Source organism: Rhipicephalus microplus, unplaced genomic scaffold (genome assembly GCF_043290135.1).
Source record: "Rhipicephalus microplus isolate Deutch F79 unplaced genomic scaffold, USDA_Rmic scaffold_24, whole genome shotgun sequence".
Taxonomy (NCBI): domain Eukaryota; kingdom Metazoa; phylum Arthropoda; class Arachnida; order Ixodida; family Ixodidae; genus Rhipicephalus; species Rhipicephalus microplus.
The window spans coordinates 6,299,334-6,316,480 of NW_027464597.1; the positions used below are offsets into that span (position 1 = coordinate 6,299,334).

General features: G+C 46.4%; 1 protein-coding gene across 1 annotated transcript in view; it reads left to right on the plus strand.

The window, feature by feature from the left end:
* Window positions 1-8,802, plus strand: part of LOC119181565 (MIF4G domain-containing protein B) — a 51,510-nt gene extending 42,708 nt beyond the window's left edge. Inside the window, exons 5-6 of the mRNA XM_075884180.1 lie at window positions 4,145-4,453; window positions 8,406-8,802. Coding sequence (XP_075740295.1) covers window positions 4,145-4,453; window positions 8,406-8,690 — 594 coding nt within the window. The 3' untranslated portion in view covers window positions 8,691-8,802. The remainder of the gene's footprint in view (window positions 1-4,144; window positions 4,454-8,405) is intronic.
* The last annotated feature ends 8,345 nt before the right edge of the window (window positions 8,803-17,147 follow it).

The window sequence follows — 17,147 nt, forward strand, 5'->3', positions numbered from 1 at the left end:
GTTGAATGGAAAAATGTTCAACTCAGCTAGAGTCCGCATGGCAGAACTTTCAGTGTTCCATATGCATTAGGCTGAGACGACACGAAGGCAGTAGAAGTCTTTGTATTCTTTTCGGTTGATGTAATGACACTGCCCAGCCACTCTACAAAAGCTTCCGGTAAGTAACGCGGTTTAAACTGTCTCCAGGATTGGCTAATCTTTGGCAGAACGACAAAGACATGCGATGACGTGAACATGTGGCGTGTTCATGACTTCACAGCGACGTCCCAAATTTTTGAAATCCGCGAGTTCATTTTGCTAAAGAGACACCGAAAAGAAGCAATAATTTGGTTTAGGTTGATAAAGTGCACTTTAAGAATTCGTACACTTCAAGTTTTGCTATCACAAGTTAAATATTAGTGGAGAAACTATACTGAAGTTAAATCGTTAAATTTTGCGCCGAAATCGCCACGCGTGATGTTGAAGATTTCAAAAGGTACTTTTCGTATGTTCGCGACATTGGCTGGATGAAAACTGTCGAAATCTCCTATGCCAAGTCTAGGACACCGACAGAAGACAAGGTACTTCTTATTTATTCAGTAGATGCTAGGTACGAGTACACGTTTTCCAAATTTACTTCGTCATGGTGTTTGGTGCGGGAATCTCACAGTAACGTCTCCGCCCGCATTTTCTTTTCGCTAGTTTTCTCCCTAGCCGAATATCGTCTTGCAATAGGAGGGGTGTTTTCATGATTATGCCAGTGTACTTCACTAATACACGAAAAATCTTTTTTTCTATTCAGTCTTCCTTTAGAATAATGTTTGCATCACTCACTGATGGCATACAGCACACTGGCGATGGTCAAATTTAGCGTTTGGTAAAGCATGAAAGGGTTTCGCCTTAATCACTCAACAAAACCCCGTGTCGGCGATCTAGAACATTTCTTGCATGTGGCATTGCAGTCCGTTAAATTGAAAGGAATCCTATTTATCGAGGAACGCACCTCTCGTTAGGAATTAGCTTGCCAAGTTTATGATGCCACTCCGCGGTGGTCTAGTGGCTAAGGTTCTCGGCTGCTGACCCGCAGGTCACGGGATCAAATCCTGGCTGCGGCGGCTGCATTTCCGGTGGAGGCGGAAATGTTGTAGGCCCATGTGCTCAGATTTGGGTGCACGTTAAAGAACCCCAGGTGGTCAAAATTTTCGGAGCTCTCCACTACGGCGTCTCTTATAATCATATGGTGGTTTTGGGACATTAAACCCCACAAATCAATCAAATCATCGCCAAGTTTATGCTCGGGGCATGTCCTTTGTCATTACGCTAGTTATCGAGGCGAGGGCTTTTGGCGCACTTTCTTTCTGATAGCTGGTAGCTCGGTGAGTGCACATCTCGACACAGCTACTCATGATGAATATATTTAAAGCAAAAGCATTGGCACAGAGACTTCGCAGTACGGCTGCCATGCGGGCCTGCTGCCTAGAACCTGCAATGAGAGCTCGCGTGTTTGAAGAAAGACCGTAACGTCGGCAGCAATCGCAAACTATAGCGCCAGCATCAATGAGGGAGTGACGGAAGCGGCAAGGGCTCGCGCAGCCGAAGCAAAGAGGGCTCGTCGACAAGCGGATTCTCATGTGAGAGCCCACGAAGCAGAGGCGGCACGTACGTGGCGGCAAGAAAACCTCTAATCGGAGCGGGCGCGGTAAACAGCGATTCAGCGCCGAAAGGACCTGAGTTTGGCTGAACCGACGCCCGCTTAAAGTGAGATCTATTCAATCGCTGGTTCGGCCATGGATTTAGGGTATGTGACCCCACGACCATTTCTGGCTTAAGAACATCACCACCGTCATCTCCAGCCGCAACAACCAGACCCGCGAGAACGCCATCACTGTGCTCCAACGACAGTTTCCTCTCGTGCAGTGCCTGCAGCAGAACGCGCTCGACGACGCCGCCTTCGACGTACACCTCAAGTGCCGCGGCTCGTTAACGCGTCATGCCATGAGAAGTGCCTCGTTGAGAGAATTGAAGGGTTCTCCCGATCAGTTCCGAGCGAGCTCCTCCATCTTCATTCCCGTCGGGGAGATGGCGTACTTTTTTACAGCGAAAGCTGTTATAAGATAACAAAGGAAGAAACAGTGGGAGCTGTTGTCTACAACCGCTGGTGTCCACAACCACTATCCGCGGAATTAATACAAGAAAATGAACCAAGGAAAAAGATGTAAAGGTGTCGACCACACCTGTTGTCATAGTCATGACACCATGAGCACGTTCAACTGCAGGGTCGGTTTCGTGGCCTTCACCTTGGTTTTCCGTATCAAGCAATGGAGTCAACCTGGGTGGCTTATACAGCCACCTTCCACCTATCTAGCATTTGCTCTGTGCTTTCGGCTATGACTCTGGTGCCAATAAGGGCCTCACGCACCATGATGATATAATAGTGAAAGCTTCATTGAGATCACAACAAGAACTGATTTAGGCGCCACAGTTATACGCCGCTGTCAACGTTGGTGTCCGCAACCGCTATACTATTGCGAGAAATATAGTTAAATGTAATCAGAAAAAAAATTTTTCTTGGAATGGATGAGATTTGAACTTGGGATTTCTGCGTGGCCATCCAGCACTTAGAGAGACGGTGGTTGTTGAAGCTCCTTCGTTGAAACACGCTATGCAGGTCTTTCTAACAAGGAACCATGTTAATATATAACAAGCAGGCGTTACTTAATATGAATTGCACAACGACCAAAATTCAATACTTTGACCAATTATAAAAGGTTCAGCCATACCTCTTCACCGTCGGTGGCCACAGCACAAAGTGAGCGTATATTTGAGTACTTCCCTACTTTCTCAAACTTACGTTAGTTCATGGCGTAATGGGTACCTTACACTTGTAGTAGTTGCTTTAGGGGTGTCTACAACTGGCTGTGGAAAGGACGCTGTTGCAGCTTTCGTTGGGAATGCTCTACGAGTTCTGCGGGGACATGGAAATTTTTCACTGTTATTGGAAGCTGCTGCTGTGAGTCTCCCTGTGGTCGAAATGTCCCTGAAAGTACTTCGATCTCTATATAGCAGGCCATCATTCAAGATGGTTACGTTTGCAGCTCTAGAGTGACACATCAAGAGATTTACGAAATAATAATAGAGAAAGTACAGTTAATAATAAATTAGCAGATCTACAGACCTAACGAACAGATCTGCTTTTCGCGTTCACACCATTACTCAGCCTGTGCAGTTCTATGGACGGCAAGACAGAAAAAATAGACAGGGAAGTGTCAAGATAACAACGGGGTACTTGCAAAGGGTAACTGCCTCAAGAGTGTTTACATAGCACGCTAGAGAGGCCACTCTTAGAGCTTTCGCTGGGATTGCGCCGTTTTCGGCGTAGGTCTGGTCATTCTCATTTTGAGCTCCTCCATCATCTGATGAAATACAGACGAGTGCTACGAAGCGGGGAATAAAATAGAAGTACACAGAACAGACACTATACTTTGAACTGAAGTGTATTGAGCAGATGTGAAACTTTTTTAAGCAGCAACCAGCAGGGAGATAACATTCTTCAGTCATCCACGTCTTGCTAAACTCTCCATCAACATTGTACTGTAATGGTAGAAATGAGTGGACAAACTTTATTGCGAAATTCGCCAGGCGTGTGGTACGAGCTATAGATTAGTCAGCTACATGGTAGAAGACATGACCTTCTTGGGGCGTCTCTGGACAGTGGGATATCATTTTTGGTCCTTTACGACCAAGCTACTAGCAATTACGTGCCATAAATTTGCCATTAGTTACTATCTACTGATTATATATTATTTTTTGTGACGCCTGTATTGGCAATGAGCCGCCACGGTGCTCTAGTGGTCAATGCACTCGACTACTGTCTGCAAGCCACGGCATCGAATCCCGGCCATGCCGGCCACATTTTCAATGGAGGGGAAAATGCTCTAAATTAGGTGCAATTTAAAGAGCTTCAGATGGTCGAAAATTCGGGAGACCTTCACGACGGTGTCTCTCAATGATATTGCGGTTTTGAGACGCTAAACTTCCGATAATTCCTTTATTTATTTCATTTAATTCCTTCAATTATGAGACGCTATTATGAGACGCTAATATAATTCCTTTTATTATGAGACGCTAAACCTCCTTTAATTATTTCCAATGTATAATATTTCAGGCTGAGCAGGACGGGGTGTTCATCGTTCGGCTGTTGTGGACCTGCCGCGACTGGTTAAAGCAACACGATGTCCCACTGCGGAGATCCACTGCAAGGGTGCTATGGGAGCCGCAGCCGCAGCAACATGCTGGTAACCAACTGACCGCTTTTGTTAGCTTCATGGCCACGCTTCTGTCGTCCATTCCTGGGAAAGGAACGGCTGCATCAGTGGGCTCGTGCCACCCCGGACACATCTTCTGCATCGCTGCGCTCCTGTGCGATGCCTGCAAGCTTGTCATGAGGTCGCCTGAGATGGACCCCCACACTAAGGTATGTTATTATCATTATCACCACCAACACCACCATGGCTCGCCTTAGGACACGTAATAAACTCTGTTGGTGCACCTACACAAGTATAGTTGCTAAGTACAAGCCGTTTATTAATCACCGTCTTAAGTTCTCAAGGAGCAGTGACACCAAAATTCAAACATAAAATTGGGAGTTCATTCGCTTCTTTGATAAGCACGAGCTCTTTGGTGAAGTAGGAATCACATCTGTTGCGTAGAGGTTATGCTGTTTCAAATGCAAAGAGCGTTCAAAGCCACCGCCACCGCGAAAACTAGGTGGTGCTGAGAAAGTTTATTGGCGCATTTCCGGCCATGACTCACCCGGCTGCCTGACCTGAGTTCATCTAGTAGAAGAAGTCTCTTCCACTTCGCTCACGCATCGGCTGCTCCTGGCCTGGGGCCCGGTGTCATCGGCTTGGCAGAGCCTCGTCCCGTGCGTGCACTGCGTGCGGGACAGGTGAAACCATCGAGCACCTGTTGTGTGTTTGCCCAGTGCTTCGCACACAACGCGGTGTCTTGCTCGCCGCACTTCGTCGCCACGGTCTGCCAATGGCTGCACAGAGGGACCTTCTCTTTCCTGCACGGCACCAAACCCAGGTCTTCAAGGCAGTTTTCGCTTCCTTCAGGACTCTGGACTAAACAACCGGCTGTAGAAGCCGCCCGCCACGTTCTCGGCCATGGACGCCATTTCTCTTCTTCTCTCTTCTTCACATCCTTAGTGTCCTCTTTACCTCCCCCCCCCCCCCTTGAGCCGTGCTCCCAATTAGTGCTGCAGAAGTTGCGGCTTTTCCTTTCCTGAACCCCCCCCTCTCTCTCTCTCTCTCATCTACAGTATTTTTGCGTGTTCGGCAAGCTCCTAGGCCACGCAAAGTGGCATCGCCAAGTGACAATGAGTGAGCAGCATTGATGCCGACAATTTTAGTGCTGTCATCACGGAGTCTAATTGTGGTACTGTCTGTTGGAAACACCTGCCTGCCTGGCAACAGCTTCGCTTGCTTTGCTTGGTTTGTGCAGCGCGTTCATGTTATTTCTGCGTTTTCGTTTTGCCGCTTCGATAGATTTGTTGGGAATTAGTGTGTGCGAATGTGATTAGTTGAAGCTATAGGCTCATCGCAAACAGGCAACACGCACGCAGCGTTCATTTGTCTTACCAGCCAGCGTTGCGCAAGCATGCGCCTCCACCTTCCTCGTCACTGCTTGGTCCAGCGTCGATTCTAGAATAAGCGCTCTGAAGAGGATTGAACCGACATTGCTACGCCGCGGCAAGAATCGTTGCGATTCCATATTAGCCAGTGTTTTGATCATCGCTTGTGGACGCTTATGATGGCGGTGATTACAGTAGCTGTGGCAGAGGCATGCCTATACACATGCTCACCGAACAAAACAAATTTCAAGTGAAAATTGAGTCACTATTTCTTGTGGCCGAGTAATTAGATGGGGCAGAACGGTGGGAGGGGACCACTTAGCAGTGCTGACAGCGCTGAAAATCGGCGGGCATTGCACCCATTTTTAATCGGGTTCTATGCGAGTCATAGTGAACGAGATCACATATATTAATTCGTCCCTATGTTGCGTGATCAGTGCCGAACCGTCACCAGGGGATCAACCAATACGCGTTGACGCCATAAACGTGACATGCATAAAGTTGGTGTCACTGTTCCTTTAACAAATTAGCCACTACGCGTCTGTATAGGGCACTCTGTGCACCTACATATACGTATATGCAAATGCAGTAAAAGCTTCATAGGTCGTACCTTAAGAATCCGGAAAGTATATAGCATATCGCACTGGTAATTTGGCTCTGGCCAGCCTACGCGTTGCTCAACGGCAGAAAACTCTCTTTTATTCGGTCACATTAGGCCACAGCCCGGTTCGTTCGGATAATCCTCGGAGCTCGCTAAACACGATACACCGCTATTGTTTGTCACGAAAGAGCAAAAACAGCATTCGCAGCCAACAGAAACAAGGCAAGGCGTCCTGATTGCTATTTTCATCAGTTAGTGACTGCATTCTTGCGGTGGTTGCCCCATTATGGCGGCAGTACGCAAGAGGGAGGCCTGCCTAGAACATCTCGTTTTAATTAAACATGGTAGTCTGGCACCTGGGTCAACACGTTCTGCTTTTACACTGGTCTTAAGCGGAATAATTGCAGCATTCACGTATTCATAAAGAAAATGTAGGTATATATATATGTAAGACATTTCTTTTATTGTTTTATTGGTACAATCGATAGCTCGGCATTCCATGAGTTCTGATACACTTACTGGTTTCGTAAAATACGAATTAACAAGATTGTACTGTATTGTTTACATTCTGCACAACAGGGACTAGTTATTCTCATCAACATTAGCCTGACTACGCCCACTGCAGAGCACAGGCCTCTTACTTGTTCCGACAACCAATCTGGTCTTGTGCTTTTAGTTTAACGGTGTGCCTCAACCTCCTTCTTAATCTCATCTGCCCACATATCTTTCTGTCTCCGTCTCACACGTCTACTTTCTCTTATAATCCAGTCAGTTACCTTTATTGGCAAGCGGTTATCCTGCCTACGCACTACGTGTTCTGCCCATCACCTTTTATTCTTCTTGATTTTGGCTATGATAGCCTTAAACCCGGATTTTTCCCTCACCCACTCTGCTCTGTTATTGTCTCTTGAGGTTACAGATACCATTTTCCTTTATATTGCTCGCTACATCATCCACAATTTTTGTTGATTTCTAGCTCTTTGTAAGCTTCCAGGTTCCTGCTTTGAAGGTATGTGTCTGTAAGATGAAGCTGTTACATACACTCTTTACGAGGGATAGTGGTATACTTACAATAATGATTTTAGAATGTGTGTCAAATATGCTTCACTCCATCTATATTTTTCTAGCTAATTGACTCTCGTGGTTTGGCAACGTGGTTACTAGCTACCTTTCCTAAGTAGATATATTGCTTTAGAACATTACTTATGGCTGTGTCCATTATAACATCAGTGAAGCTCTCCGAACCCCCGCTTGTTACTGGTTGACTCAGTGAAACTGGCAGTTAAATTGCGTGCTTAGGCCACGAGTTCCCACCTCTCCCCTGATTTCACACTTCTCACCTTACATTATGCATGTATAGGGTGTTTTCACCAAGAACTTTGTTGCAGAACAGTTGACTCGTGTCTGTTACACACATGTTTCATGGAGCCCTCCTAACCATGGAACTGTTTAAAAGCGAGGATCGGCCGTGCGCAATTTTTAGCCCACGCGTGAGAGCGAAGCCTGACAAGAGGGAGAACAGGTTTACAGCTACGAGGAGCTCTGGGAAACCTATAGAGCAGCTACTTGAGCCAGGTAGAGAAAGCATAGCATTGTGGCGAAGGCCACGCAAGGTAGAAAGAACCAGAATGAAGGGGAAGCTGCGGCAGGATTAGAACAGGTGGTGTATGTAGGGAGGAGAGATAGTAGTAGTGGGATTGGCTGGTCCGTGAAAAGATGTCGACCAATGCTAGCGCATTTTCAAGCATCGGTAATGTAAGAGCAAGAGCAGGAACAGTGCGCCGAGCTTTTGCGACTTGAATCCATCACTTGGACTCTTTAACAAGCCTTCATACATTCTTAAAAAAGCCAGGGCTTCTTAATAACTTTCAGGTAGTAAATTGTTGTCACAACATTCACTACCTAAGTAGTAACTGCAGGTAGTAGACCACAGACGCTTACTACCAGAAGAAACGAGATGTATTGAATGTCTGTGATTTACTACCTGCAGTTACTACTTAGGTAGTGAATGTTGCGACAATTTACTACCTGAAAGTTAGTAAGTAGCTCTGCCTTTTTTATGAGAGTGTAGGTCAAGGCAATTGAAGCCTTGTAGAGATGCGCATTTTTTTTCTTCAGTCGGACAACACATCTTAACAGACTGCTAAGCATATAATAATATATATTAATGTTTTAAAACTGCCACCGCAGGTCGAGTGCCTCCGCAGAGCCCTAACTACAGCCGGCGAAGCAGCGGAACGAGGTGCCCCTGCCCGCATGGTGTCGCTGGTGGCCTGCTTGCGGGACGCTTTCTTGTCGTCCGATGTTCCGGAGGATGATCGCCTGACTCTGCTCGAACTTATAGAGCTGCGCGCTTCAGGATGGAAACTATCCCCTGAGCAGCAACTCTCGTACGCTAGCCTCAACGATGCCGTCGGAGATGAATGCGACGATGTTCAAAACTTGTCACCTCTCCCATGGCGCGTCGCCGAATGAGACTTCCTTACATTTGCACCCGCAGACGAATGCCTACCGTCAAAACGCTTTCAGCTGCACTCAAGTACTTAGTTTTTTTTCTTTTATGTGAAATAAACGTATTTCTATTTGATAGATACACCTATAACTTTTACGCGCTATCTTTAACATTTTCAGTTTGAACAAATACAGTGATATTTTTTAAGTATACAGATGGAATGCCTCAGCTGAAACGAGGTAACAGCACGGCCCAGAATGGAAAGTTGCGACATGATAAATCTTGTTTCGAGCGGACGGCAAGTGGGCTTCCCCGCCTTCCATCCTCAAATATTTTTTTTCGAGTTTGCACGTGTTTGTATACACGCAGGAACATTCAAAGAGGATATCAGAACCACATTCACAACGGCATTTCGGTTATGCCCTTTCAAGTGCACCCTTTGCTGCTTCAGTCCAAATCGGCCACCAAGGAACGCGCGTTTTGTCCCTTCGTAGATTTCCATTCACGCAGGTCGGCTGTGCCGCCAGCGTCAGCCGCCATTTTGTTTCGGCTCAGGCTGTCAATCACTCTGCACTGCGGAGAGTCTTACTCAATGCGACAAAAGGGAGAAGTCTGAAAGGAACAAATGACCGATAAGCATGGCGTTGTCTCTCCAAATCCCTGAAGAAAGTCGTGGTGGAATTTACCGAAAAAAATTCACTCTGTGTAATGAATAATTTCTTCCGAAAGAATTCAGATGAGAAGTGAATATCGAAATTCCTGAAGTAGAAACATTGAAACGATACCAATTGGGGCAAGTATTTCATGATATGAATACAGTGAATATTTATTTATTTATTTATTTATTTACATAATTACAAATACTACAGAGCGCTTTCGGGCTGCAGCAGGAGTGAGTAAATGAATTTCAATGATAATTTCGGAAACTGAACACGCTAAAAACAATACAGCACAAATGACAAAAAAAAAAAACCCTCCAGGCCTGAGCGGAACGCGCAGCACAGACACTGCGACAGCTGAAAGAGCAGCATTTCGGTGCCTTTTCAAACGATTTGGGTAAAGGCTACAAGGCCCACTCTCGGTGTAGCCACTACGCCATAATTTTGGTGCGGGAATTTGTTTGTTTGTTTGTAGCCTGGAATATATGATACATACCCACTCTGCAGCCGAGAAAACATAATATCCAGTATGCCATCCTTCGTCAATATGCGGTGCAGCGTCATCCGCTTCACGCTTGCAGGAAAGTTTGTGAAATTGTGGTTTGTTGCCGTGGTTGACGACAAGGAAGGATTATGTCTAACGCTATTATGATATGGTAGTACCATTCGACGGCCCACTCAATATGAAATTCGCATGGTGTGGTTGCTGACTGCTCTGTTGCTGTTCTGAACGCCTTATTTACACACATTAATGGCAATTTCTTTCCTGGCATAAAGCCTGCCTAGGGTCAGCCTGCCACGGAGTTCCAAGCACCGGCGTAGCTGAGTGTAGAATGCTCGGTCGGCACGCAGTGGACTCGGGTTCGAATCCAATTGTGGTCTTACTCTTTGTCTTTAGTTTTTTCTCGCTTTGCGCGATTACAGACACCATTGCCAGCAGAGAACTACGGTGCACGTAACCCATGTTGTTATCCCATAACAGCTTTCACTGCAAAAAAAAAAAATACGGCACTTGAATAAGGAACACAAATACAGAGCAGAATTTCAAAAGTCAGCAGAAAGGCTATTGACAGGATATATGAACGATTGTGCCGAGTCCGCATTAACCATTTCTTCTGGTAACTTGCTCAACGCGGTGAAAATACATGAGAAAATTATGAACATATATATATATATATATCCTGAGGTGGCTGAATAGTTTACCTGTGTAATAATTAATACAATGAAACTGCATGTGAGGGTCCATTATGCAACGTTCACTGTGCATAAGCTAGCATGGCCGCTATTGTTTGCACCAAGCGGAAACACGCTCAGAAGTGTGCGAATGCGCTTAGCGTCAAGAAAGGAAAGCTATCCAATGCTGGAAAGAATTCTTGATAGCAGAGATCTTGACTTGAGCATAACGTTGAGTCGGCCTATAATTGTAATAGATTCATAGTTGACAAGCACGTGCCGAAAACAAAGGGACGAAGAAGAGCAACAAACGGGCGAGGGTTTATAAGAACTGCTTTTTTTAGAACGTTCGCTAAGAACCAGAGAAACTGCAATGGCTACGACGCTGCTTTTGCGCGAAGCCGAAAGTTTGGGAGCAAGCTAGCCTTCGTGTACCTGTGAATAATGTGCGAAGACCCGAAAATCACTAGGGAAACAGTGAACGACACTCAACAGTGCACACATTGGGCCACTTTTGATAGCTTGCCTTAAATATACATTAGAAGTTGTTGTAACCATTCATCAAGCGATGCGACAATCGTTTTTTTTTTTTGAAGCCTGCTAAAGTGCTTAATGAGGAGAAACAATCAGGCATCAAAAAATTTGTCGAAATACATGTAAGGTGTGACTTTCAATACATCTGAATGCTCGTAAAATATTGCAGTTTTGAGCAGAATAATGGCGTAATATTTTTCACGACATTCAACTAGAACACTGTCGTCAATGATTTTCTTATTGTGCTTGTTTTAATAGGATGCATGATCCTTGCTCTGGTGGCTACCACTTTGGATTTTGTGACAATCTGAAGGTATCGCAAAAGTGCTATTGTGCTGGCCATCAACAAAATTCAACCAAAGTATTCCTTTGCTTGCGGGAGATTAGTTTGTTTTGTTACCAACGTCTGGTCTTCAATCCACACCTCGGAAGTCGCATTTCTGCGAGGCGAAATGCTAGGCGCCCGAGTACTGCATAATTATTAGCACACGTTAAGGAACACCAGATAACAGAAATTTATGGAGTCCTGCACTGCAGTTTGTCTCATAGCTTTGTCATGGTTTCGGCACATAAAACACCAAATATTTTTACTAATGTGTGTTCGTTATACTTCGCTGTAACACCTATTTCAGTCTCGATTTGTAGATGAAGACGTTAGTATATTTTTGTAAATGTGTGGCAGTTCATGAAAATGGTAGCGTAAAGGACAATAAAGTTAGCTCACATGTGCCAGTTATCTCCTTTCGCCAATAAAAATAGATTATATGTGTTCATGCATCCTTACTTTTTTAAGAAGCTTAGCATGAGCTTCTTCACGATAATATGCAGAAATCAACCTGATTTTTTTTAGTATGCTGGTCCTGCTGGTGATCACTGGAGCTTGTTGGTCATAGCAGGTCCTGGCTTCTGAGAGGTTCTTGACGTCACTTTTCACAGGATTTTTACGCATCAGCTGTTGATAACTGCGGCGACACGTCCGGAATGTGCACGCGTATTTCTCATTTTGGGTGAATTACGCTCGTGTTAGTAATAGAGCTTTTCCCCTTGATAATAAAGCCGCACTTTTCCCGCGAGTCTATATCCTAAACCCACCGTTTTGTTACATATGTATGGACAGTATTGAAAACTGAGTTGTTATTAGCTGGGTCTCTTTCACTACGACGTTATCCCACATTTCTGTAATCTTCTTGAAGACTATGCGTATAACGGAATACAGAAAAACGTAAAATATGTCGTAAAATGATGGCTCCGAAAGGTTGATCGTAATTCGCGCCTGTGTTCTTTTTTTTTTGAAGTCAAATGCCAACCCTATTGTACGAGTTCTCATTTAAAAGCTTAGCTTTGAATAGAGTTCACTGCACGCGTGAAGTGCAAGCATTGAATGACTCCCTACACAAACATTAAAAGAACATACTGCCCCATTCGCTTCGTTTTTCTTCATGTAACTTAACCAGTCCGTTACACGTGTGGCAATAGAGTTTCTTATATATACACGAGAGGGAAATCCGGGGCTAGTGTCTATGGGAGCTGCAATGCATGGCGCGTCAGCGAGCATGGGAATTATGGTAGCATGGGTGGTACACGGATTGGCCCATGTAGCCTGCGTACTTTACGTTCCTTTAGGATTCACGTGTCTTGGAGCTCCTTGGCCACGAAACGACAATCGGCAAATGTTCAGCTGTTGCGCTTCACGACCTTTACCTTGTAGGCTTACCAATGCAAATCGGGTAACGAAGCTTAAAATTGTTCGCTTCTTCTTTCGAAAGAAAACCGAAAGACAGCAATAAACGAAACCACAAGATCGATCCACCAGCCGCAAGTGTGACGACTATAGGCAAGTCCGTGTACATACCCATCACTCCCAATGTCGCTGAACGATCGCAGCGCGAGGGTCCCCTAAAGTTAATCTTTAGCAAACGTTATACTTTTGGCCACTGCATTTTGTATGTTTATGCGGAATATCTCGTAAATTTCTTGGTTATCTGATTATGTTTCGGTACGATTTCGCGCTCAACGTGAACAGCCAAGTTTATTCTAAAACCAACGCGGCCAGCATAGTAGCTATTTAAGCTCCCGAGCTTTCGTGTTTCATTACAGTTTATGATTGCGCTGATAGTAATTTGTCGTCTCGATCCACATGCCTCTCAAAGCTGCCGGAAACATACAGCCGTTCATATCACCTTTTCTGAAAGCGCCTTGGACAAAACAGCTGAAGCACTCACCGCAGGCGTATTCAGAAGGGGCGATTCGGCAGCATGAGCATTGTCATCATGCCAATAAGCCCTCAATACCTGGACACGGAATGTTCAATCAGAAGAAGTTCATAAGTATACTGCTGTGCAAAGATGTTAATGGTGAGACTGTGGCTTTGAAAACACTGGTGGAAGAATCAGTCAGTGCCGCGAAGGTATAGAAGGCCGAAGCAGCGCCTACGTCAGCTGGAAATGTGAAAGAAGTTGGCTTTGAGTGTCGATTTCGTATCTATAACAATAAAACTACAACTAGAAGTCAATGCGTTGACACAGGTTATTAAAGAATGAGATGCACGAAGCCAAATTAGGGGAGGTTTCTAGGCTTCTGGTGAGTAACGCATTGGTCCGATTGAACAAATCCAGGCATGTGAACAGCAAAGTAAACACTACGTAAGAGAGCAACAAAGGAACTCTCTGAGCTTTTTATACATTCACCAAGAACAACTTGGATGTGAAATCCACACTCTGTTTTTTTTTGGCTTCAGTCGATTTATTGGTCTACCCACTCCCCTTGCATAATTTTTTACACTTAACGTGGTTTCACCCTGGTTCTATGACTGGAGCCGCTCTGGATTATCAGCACGTCAGCTGGCTTTGCTCGGCCTTCATGATCAATGGGCCGATCAAATAGGCAGTGCAAAGTGACGATGTCATGGGGTGACGTCAACATAACGCTGCTAATTCTGGGGATATGTGATGTCACGACCATGTCATAAAGACACACCATCACGCGATAATTTTTGCATCAGTCTTACCGGCGCAGCCGCCACGAGACGCCAAAGCCTACGATAGTCAATTTCTGTTTTAGGCAAAAAAATTGAATGCCTCATCAAATGTGTAATTGGACCGTTGATGCGTCAGTGGCGTCGAGTGATTCGAAAATACAATAAGTGATGAAATCAGGTAAGACATCAATTGTCGCCAACAATTGCGAGACTGTTATGAAGCCACGTGATTTTTAAATGATCATGTCATCAAATCACATCCTAGCTTCGTCAAAGGTGATTTGATCACAGAGGCAATGCAAAATGAGGTTATCTTAAGGCTTTTATTAGCCGGCCACCAGCGAGCGTACACAATGGCGACAGTCTCATCGCGAGCGGCGTCCTTGTTGGGTAGCCCCGCTAGGAGGTACTCAAGAGTTTTACTCATTTCAGAGTTCGGAGGTTTCACTACAGTTCCCACATCCACCGAACCTGGAGGCTTCGCGAAACGTCATCCAGTGCATCAAGCTTTCGAAGGGTGGTGTGGATGGTGGCCAGCATGAGCGTCAGCAGGGGGGTGCAAAAGGGGCACAATATCTCCCTCAATTCGCACCAGGGCGTGCCCACACCCAAGCTACAGTGGTGCTCTCCCCCTCCCTTAGCCGTGATACAAGACGGATATGCACCGTTTTACCCATGCCAAGATCCTGCAAACACTCATGGACCGGCTGTGCAGTATCAGTCCATGGACTGAGAGGAAGATGGCCTTCGTCTTCGAGTTGCCTAATGTAGGTGATCCTGTGAGTTCTTGATGAGATGCATAAGGTTATTACCTTAATAATTTGCGTATTGATTGCACGGTATGCTTCAAGTGTAAAACCACATCACCTCAATCACTCTCAATGAGAACACAAGCATCCTAACAACGGTTACTAATATTAGATGCAGCATGACAATAATTCAAGCCATGAAGTAGCACCGAGCATTGAGACGACACATTCGGTGTCTTTGGCGTGTTAACTCCAAGTACAGAGCAGGATTGTCCACCGCTTTTCTTATTATTGGGCATGTACAGTGATAACTCTGGCTATTCGGGATGATCAACACGGTCTAGTTTATGAGCATGAAAATCGAAAGGTTCAGAAGAAGCTGTTTCTTAACAACAGCAGACCTTACGCCAGCCAAAATCACTCACGGCACGCGATGAAAACAGGGGAAAGCAGGCAAGCGTTGTCAGCTACTTCCTCGCGGCGCTCCGCTCCACGAGGGGAAAGCGCGGCGCTTCGATTTCTGAAATAGTTCACTCTGTCCTTGTAGAGACTGTATTGATGCGAAATTCGTCTCTATTCTTCGTACAACCAGGGTATTATGCCTTTAATATCTGTCGTGCGGAACGACAGCGACATACGTCCCACATTACCTCCTGCACCCAACATTATGCAGTCAGCTCCCCCCCCCCCCCCCATTAACTTCACTTCATTAGCTTCTGCCGCCATCGCCGACTTGGACACATATTCGAAAAAGCGCTTCTCTAATGCGCGCAGCTTTCGTATGCCAGCTTGGCCACCGTCACACCTCAACGTCCCCGTCGCCCCAACCAAGTGGCTTTGAAAGAGGAAAAGGAAGAAAAAAGCGCTGTCCCGTTACTGCCTCTCATGAACGAGGGCACCTCCACAGTTAAGCGCAGCGAAGGGGGAATGGGAATGAAAGAGATAGAAGAGAAGAGGTAAGAGTAGAGTGGTGAAAAGCATTCGCACCGCATCACTTAGCGTGCGTCCGATACCGCTGCGATGATCCACAACCACCAGGAAAAGCCGCCGGGAAGGCCGGAGAAATAATTCACCGAAGGAGAAGAGAATGAGCCTAAGAGGCCCATAAAATGATGATCGAACACACTCGCGTGACCACAAAGTGGAAGCACGAGAGAGCGAAAGAAAAAAAAAAGGAGCCGAGTGTTTTCATTTCAACGAGAGAGAAGAATAAAAAAAGCTGAACGTACTCTCTGGAGAACGCGCGTGGGCACACAGCACAGGGACGGAAGAGGGGAACAAAAAAAACGAAACATTGTTCTAGTTCAACGATAAGGAAAGGAGAAAGAAAAACAAAACTGTTGAACTTACAGCTCAGTGTCCTGTTCACCTTGCTGAAATAATCCACTGGGGCACAGAACACTGCAAGGGCAGATAGCCCGAACACGAAAGAGAAGGGGAAGAAAAAAAAAGTTCAGTTCAGCCAAAAGAAAGCAGGAGAAAGAAAAAAAAAGAATAATGTTTAGCCGAACACACAGGTGAGAGTTCTGAGGAACTCGATGTGTGAATCCCGTCGCTCTAGTTTGCCGGGACGATTGCCTCGTGTGCAGTGATAGCCGCCACACACAGGCCACGAACCGGAGAATCAGGGGGCAGGAACACCATCACTGCGCGGATAGCTGCTACAAGTGCGGAGGTCACCGCGTCCATCGGGTCCGCCCCGGAGTCGGGGCAATCCAGAGGAGGGGGCGAAGGGGCACTTGTGGTTGCAGCAGGCGCACTGGTAGGAGGGCGAGGAGCAGGCACTGACACCGATGGACGACCGGAGGCGACAGCATCGCGAAAGGAGCGGCCATGGATGACTTCCGCGCTGCTTCCCTTGTCGATGGTGTTGACAGCGGTTCTGGCTTTCTCCAGCGCTTGGCGGCGCGTCACGGGGCCACCCGAGGAGGCGATGATGACGGCGGCCTTGCGCTGATTTAGCCAGGAAGGGCAGCGCGGTTCGTTAGCCGCATGCGTGCCACTGCAGTTGTAGTGCCATCATCACCATCATCATTTCTGGATCACTGCGCCGCGCCTCTCGTGCAGCTGATGCTAGCTCGAGCTGCGCGAGGATTAGAACAAGCTAGCGCACTTGGTGTGTCGGACGTGAACAGCCACCGCGGCTCCGCTTCAGGCGTAGAATAAAGTGGCGAGAGAACGACGCGACCACGTTGGCCGCCGTCCCGTCTTCCTCTCTCACGCTACATTGGTGACCCGGAGAACACGCCCTTCGCCGAGCGGCCCGCAGCCATGTTCCCGCAACTCTGCCCGCCAGTGCCGCCGTTCCAATCGACCTACCCCAAGGTATGGTTCATGCAGCTCGATGCCGTTCTTGCGCTGAATGGCGTCACGGACCAGTCGCTGATG